The following is a 7,196-nucleotide window of genomic DNA, read 5'->3' as shown; positions in this document are numbered from 1 at the left end:
GGAAAATGAATAACTATATTTATCCAAAGATATTTATATTAAGACACAAAATTACTGGTAGGCCAAAAGCCCCAGTAATTTTTTGGGCAATCCTATTTCCGTAGTGATACTGCCTCGGAAACCCAAGGAGGGGTCGCTATGAGTCGGGGCCGACTCAACGGCAAATAACAACAACAACAACAGACTTAAAAAAGCAAGACTATTAGCCTAACTATAGAAGAAATAACAAGAGAAAAAGTAATTTACTTGACTATAAATAGGCAAGAATATATTATCAATCCATTTTAGAGTAAGATAAAATGTAAATAGATAGTAAAAATCTCCAGGTCAGAAAAACAAAAGATCTTCTGCTCATATGTGTAATGGAAAATTTACAGAACTATTTGGAAAGCTCAGTTCATCAACTGAAAAAATATTAAAGTGTCTACTCACACCAACTCATCTTCAGCCACTTCCTTTTGTGTATCTAGATTTTTCCTCCTCAATTCTGTCATCATCTGATCAATCTCTTTCTGAAGTCCTTGCAAATTTCTCTCAAAGGCCTTGTCTTGAACTCCTAGAGTTTCATTTAGTTTTACAGCTTTTTCATTTACAGCTGCAGGGGGTAAAACAAATTTTGCAAATCAGTAAAAAAAATGCCACACACCAAAAAACGGCAACCAGCATCTGCTCCCGGCCACCGTCTCCAGATGCGATGCAATTTGCCATGGGCGTTGCTGCTGAGAATCGAGGGACGGTTGGTAAAGTCATCGGGAACAACAGGAAATGTGACCCAGGTCTCCAGAGTTTCATTGTATTTCATTTACGAGCATATTAATTAAAGCCTGGTGTTTCTACCTCAAAAGGAAGAAATAAATGTGAAGATGTAGGCCAAACCTTCTTCAAATAAGAGGTTAAGAGAGACAGAGAGAGAGAGAGAGACATGTAGCGCAATACCTGGAAGCTGAAACATGAGATTTACATTACTAATAAGCCACTCCTCAGAAGTAAGGTTGGGCAATCCTACTTCTGTAGTGATACTGCCTCGGAAACCCAAAGAGGGGTCGCTATGAGTCAGGACTGACTCCACGGCACATAACAACAACAACAACAACAATAAGACCATTGCATTCCATCAATTCTAAAATCTTGATGAGAGAAATGCTATCAGCAAAAAAGATCTCCAAAAATGAAATTGTCCTTGCTTTCACAGAGTGTGCCTAAAGTTTATCTATTTTAAAGGAGTATGGAAAGGAGCATAGGACTAGGGAACAGGGTTATAGATTAGATCTCCAAGATACCCTCCAGCAAAACATCTATCATAAGAGTCTGTGTTTATTATGCATTAAATGGAGTTTCAAACTGTGCTCTTCAGAATCTTAGGATTTTCCGGGTGTTTCAGGAATTCTACAAATGATGTCTATTGTGCCAAGAATTTGTTTTATAGGTTGGTGTTCTGGGCAAGATTTCATTTGGAAAAAGAATGCTATGTCAAACAAAAGTTTGAAAAACTGGTAAATTAAAACATGTATACAGTTCTGCCATTAGTTTTAGACTAGTGTTTCCTGAAAAGTGTTCTATGGAACATTAATCTGGTGAGTTCAAGGAAGATGTTCTCCCAAACTCTTTTGTCTGCTGGACCTTTATATCTATAATGTCAGTATCAGTATTAATTACCCTTGAGTCCATTCCAACTCATAGCAATCCCCTACATGCCAGGGTAGAATTGTGCTCCATAGGTTTTAAATGGTTACCTTTCAGAAGTAGATCACTAGGCCTTTCTTTGGAAGTTCATCTGGGTAGAGTGGAACTGCCAACTTTTGGGTAGTAGAAAACTCTGTAACAGTTTACATTGCCCAGGGATTCCATATCTATAATATTACCTGTGAAAATCCTTAGAACAAGGGCTCTCAATTGACCAAGAGGTATTCTCTACCACTCAAGGCATTTTCTATCACTAAGATTTCTATAAGATACAAAGAATCCTAATATTAATTTCTATTCTTGGAGAAAGTGTTCTGATAAGACTAGTAAAACTTGTTCCAGGGGAGAAATGATAAGAGCTCCTAAAACAGGTTCATATAGTTGGGGCAAGGAAAGCAGCTAGAGTGAGGTGTGAGATAGCAGGTTAGGACGGTGACTATCTAATGTGGTCCCCAAACCACCTTTATCAACATCACCTCAGAAATTCTTAAATGTGGAAACTCTTAGGTTCTACCACTGACTGAGACCTGTCGCTGCTGCTGCTGCTGTTGTTGTTGTTATTTGCTATTGAGTCGAACCCGACTCATAGCGACCCCTCCGTGGGTTTCTGAGGCACTATCAAAACAGAAGTAGATTTTGCCCAATCTTCCTTCTGAGGAGTGGCTGATGGATCTGAACCACCAGCCTTCTGGTTAGCAGTCAAGTGGCTTAGGCACCGCTAAATTGCTTCTAACTCATAATGATCCTATGTACAATAGAAGAAAAATACTGCTTGGTCTTGTGCCATTCTCACAATCATTGCTATGTTTGAGCCCATTGTTGTAGCCACTGTACCAATCTCATTGAGAGTTTTCCTTTTTTTTTTTTTTTTGTTAATTATTTACTTTACCAAGTATGATGTCCTTTTCCATGGACTGGTTCCTCTTGATAACATGTCTGAAGTATGTAGACAAAGTCTCACCATTCTTGCTTCTAAGGATCATTCCAGCTGGACTTCTTCCAAAGCAGATTTATTGGTTCTTCTGGCTAACACCATGATTCAAGGGCATCAATTCTTCTTCAGTCTTCCTTAGTTATTGTCCAACTTTCACATGTATATGGGGCAATTGAAAACACTGTGGCATGGGTCAGGCACATCTTAGCCCTCAAAGTGACATCTTTGCTTTTTAACACTTTAAAGAGGTCTTTTGCAGCAGATCTGCCCAATGCAATATGTCATTTGATTTCTTGACTGCTGCTTCCATGGGTGTTGATTGTGGATCCAAATAAAATGAAACTCTTGACAATATAAATATTTTTTTCCTTTTATCATGATATTGCTCATTGGCCCAGTTGTGAGGATTTTTGTTTGCTTTACGTTGAGATGTAGTCTTTGATCTTCACCAGTCAATGCTTCAAGCTCTCTTCGCTTTCAGCAAGCAGGTTATGTCACCTGAATATTGCAGGTTGTTAAGGAGTCTTCCTCCAATTCTGATGGCACATTCTTCTTCATATAGCTCAGCTTCTTAGATTATTTGCTCAGTGCACAGATTGAACAAATCTGATGAGATTACAACCCTGATGTACACTTTTTCTCATTTTAAATTGAAGCAGTGGACCAGAATTATGTGTTTTAAGAAGACTTCTAAGTGATTCTAATGCAGTTAAAGTTTTAAAACCACTAGGTTAGTAGAAAGGATTGAATTTCAATCTCCAATCTATCTTTTTCAAAAATGCATCTTTATAATTCTCTTTTTATTGTAAATGTCATTGGTTAGAAAAAGATGCTCTAGTGGCACAGTGGTTAATGCATTCAGCTGCTAACCAAAAGGTTGGTGGTTCAAACTTACCAGCCACTCTGCAGGAGAAAAATGAGACAGTCTTCTTCTGTAAAAATTTACAGCATTGGAAACCCTAGGGGGCAGTTCTACTCTCTCTTATTGGGTCATTATGAGTTGGAATCGAGAAAATGACATATTTTTTTTTAAAGTGGGTTAGATAGAAAGTTTATGTGGTCTTTGATTAATCAAGTTGCTAGAGTTTTATCTGTAGAAGGCTTTGAATCAGTTGTTTGAAAGAAAAAAATTGAAAATCTTCAGAACTGGGCAATAAGCAGTGTCACGATAAATGGAGAAAAGATTGAAGCCATCAAAGATTTCATATTAGTTGGTTCCACAATCAACACCAAAGGAAGCAGCAGTCAAGACATCAGATGATGTATTGCACTGGGAGAATCTACTTCCAAAGTGATACTGCCTTGGAAACCCAAGGAGGGGTCGCTATGAGTCGGGTCCGACTCGACGGTACATAACAACAACAACAACAACAAAGTGATGAAGAGCAAAAATGTCTCTTTGAAGAATAAGGTGTGCCTAACCTGAGCCATGGTATTTTCAATTGCCTCATAAGCATGTGAGAGCTGGAAAATTAATACGGGAGACCAAAGAAGAGTTGATGCTTTTGAGTTGTGGTGTTGGCAAAGGATACAAAAAGTACCATGGACTGCCAGAAGAACTAGCAAATCTGTCCTGAAAGAAGTGCCGCTGGCATGCTCCGTGGAGGTGAGAATGGCTAGACTTCGTCTCATCTACTTTGGTCATGTTATCCTTAGGGACCTTTCCCTGGAGAAAGATATCATTGTCAGTAAAGTGGAAGATCAACGAAAAAGGGGAAGGCCCTCAATGAGATGGATTGCCACAGAGGCTGCAATGATGGGCTCCGGTATAGCAAGTATTGTGAGGCTGGCACAGGACTAGGCAGTGTTTTGTTCTGTTGTACATATGGTTGGTATGAGTTGGAGCCAACTCGATGGCACTTAATAACAACTGCCCTGTGGTAAGTGCTTTGCTCTTGGGAAATATTTCTGGAAGTTAGGGTGCAACTTTCTTTGTTCGCTGCCCAGTAGTTACCTTGACATATGCCAAAGGGCTTGCCCAAGTTTGAACCACTATTGGTAGGGAAATATTGTCCAGACTATGCTGTGTTTGCTATGGAACAAAGAACTGTAGATTAATTTACTTGAAAGTCCCTTGGTCCAGCAGACCATATGGGCATCATTCTGGAGTGCCACATTGATTCTGCATAAAAGTTTCTGCTTCCTAGATTCCAAGAAAAGCAGTAGTAAATTTAGCTACAGCTAGAGCATAGCCCTATCTTTTTGTGTAAGTTCATGACTGTCTGTACAGCTGTTTTTAACCAGGTGTAGAATAAAAGTATACATTGACATCATTTACTTATTTATTTTTAATGAAAGTGGTAAAATTTACTCCTAACCAGCCAAAGCTGTATGTTTTTTCATTTGTTAAATAAATATATAAATGAGCTTTGATAAGAAATACTTTTTGAAATCTGATTCAATCTAGGTCTTATGAGGGTAATCAACAAAGGAGGAATGTGGGACACAGCTTCATTCTTTCTCTTAAGATCTATTCTCAAAGCTAATGTTCTGCAGAGAAAGATGGTGGAAAAGAATGACAGAAAGAGTAAGGGAAAAGGCAAGGATGGCTGATCCTGTTTGAATGCATGTGAATTTCTTTTAAACCAAACCAACATGTAAGGAAGTAGAAGAAATTATTAAGGTTACAGACACACACAAATGCCTTTGCAAAATCAAGTTGTATTAAGAAAGCAAGCATTATTTTAATAAATGAATTCTGATTACTCCACTGCATTATATATGGGACTTGGAACTTCTCAGAGTATTTTCAAACAAAAGATGAATGCATTATTTAGTTTCTTATTCAAAAGTAGATACTGTTAGTTCAGTACATCTTCAGTACCTTATTGAAAATAATTACCAAATAACATATCTTTTGAATTTACTTATAATCTACTTCAAGCTTATTTGAAAGGATATTGAAGGTATTTTCAAAATGTCTTTAAAAGAAGGTGAAAATTAATAGAAGATTCTGACTCATGCACCCCCTCACATGTGTCAGAGTGAAATGGTGCCCCATAGGATTTTAATGCTGATTTTTTCATAAGTAGATCCCCTGGCTTTTTTTTCCAAGGTGCTGCTGGGTGAACTTGAGCCTCCAATCTTAGCAGCTGAGCATTAACTCTTTGCACCACCAAGGGACTCCAGTGAATGAACAGTGGGAGGTGAAAAGGGTACTTAAGAGGTATACAGTATCCATAAAATAAAAAAAATAATAATAATAATTCTTAGAAGAAGCAAAACTATTTTTCATATTGAACCTGAAAAAATATTCTCTGATGGGTAAAATTGGTAGAAATGACAATTTCTATTCTGTTACGAGACACAAGAAAGAATGATGTCTAGCATTTATTAAGTCATATTATATGTCAGAAACACACTAATGGGTTTATATATGTAAATTCATTAATTATAATAACTCAGAATAAGTCATAGCTTATTCACAATTTAATCAAGAATCATAGCACAATTGTATTGTCATAAGGTGCCGTTGAGCCTGCTCTGTCTCATAGTGATCCTATGTACAACAGAATGAAACACTGCCTGGTCTGTGCTCATCTCACAATCCTTGCTATACTTGAGCCCATCATTGCAGCTACTGTGTCAATCCATCTCATTGACCCTCTGCTTTACCAAGCATGATATCCTTCTCCAGTGAATGGTCCTTTCTGACAACATGACCAAAATCTGTGAGATGAAGTCTGGCCATTCTCACTTCCAAGGAGCATTCTGGCTACACTTCCTCCAGGACAGATTGTTTGTTCTTCTGGTAGTCCATGGTACATTCAGTATTCTTCACCAACATCACAACTCAAAGTTTTCCTTATTCCTTGTTCCTGTGTGATTACACCGTATGTTTTTTGTCCCCTTGTTTTTACTTTTTTGATGGTTATTCAATTGTTACTTTTATCTAACTGAGTGGGAGAAAGCAACAGTCCCCATACGATACAAATACACCAACACCTCCTACAGCATCACCTACTGAGTGAGAGCCACCACTTCCTTCTCCACCAACAGGCCAATGACAATCAACCATCAAGAAGAGCCTGACTCATCCTTAGCTGCTCTTCACAAACAATTAACAGAGATCTAAAGACAACAATGTCACAATGTCTCAGAGACAGTAGACCGTCACAGTCCACACAAAGAAGCAAGATAAAGTGATAGAAACAAGGGAGCAGGATACAGACCCAGAACACATCCCTGAAGAAGAAGCAGCATCAGAACTGTCTGAAAAGAATTCAAAAGATTTATATTGTGATATCTTCAAAGGATTGAGAGACGGACCAAGGAAAACACAGACAAAACCCCAGAACAATTTCAGAAGAAAATACAAGAACAAAATGACAAAGTAAATGAAAAATTAGAAATGATTCAAAATCTACAGATAGAAATCCAGAAGATTAATACTAAATTGTCAGATAACACATTGGAATGGCAAAGGAGTAGAATTGATGCAATGGAAGACAGAACTAATGAGATTGAAGACAAATACCTGAATACTTCTTTGAAAAGGGATCAATCAGAAAAAAGATCAAAACAAAATGAAGAAAGCCTAAGGTTCATGTGGGATACCATCAAAAGGAATAACCTATGT

The 7,196-nt window shown here is 37.8% G+C and overlaps 1 protein-coding gene across 1 annotated transcript in view; it reads right to left on the bottom strand.

Annotated features, from left to right (window-relative positions):
• Window positions 1-7,196, bottom strand: part of LAMA2 (laminin subunit alpha 2) — a gene marked incomplete at its 5' end in the record, with an annotated part of 713,189 nt that overhangs the window by 183,539 nt on the left and 522,454 nt on the right. Inside the window, one exon of the mRNA XM_007947384.2 lies at window positions 433-595. Within this exon, the coding sequence (XP_007945575.1) occupies window positions 433-595 (163 nt within the window). The remainder of the gene's footprint in view (window positions 1-432; window positions 596-7,196) is intronic.

The sequence above is a fragment of the Orycteropus afer genome, unplaced genomic scaffold (genome assembly GCF_000298275.1).
Source record: "Orycteropus afer afer isolate SDZICR_OR568_19922 unplaced genomic scaffold, OryAfe1.0 scaffold00182, whole genome shotgun sequence".
Lineage (NCBI taxonomy): Eukaryota > Metazoa > Chordata > Mammalia > Tubulidentata > Orycteropodidae > Orycteropus > Orycteropus afer.
This window is presented reverse-complemented; position numbering and strand designations above follow the sequence as displayed.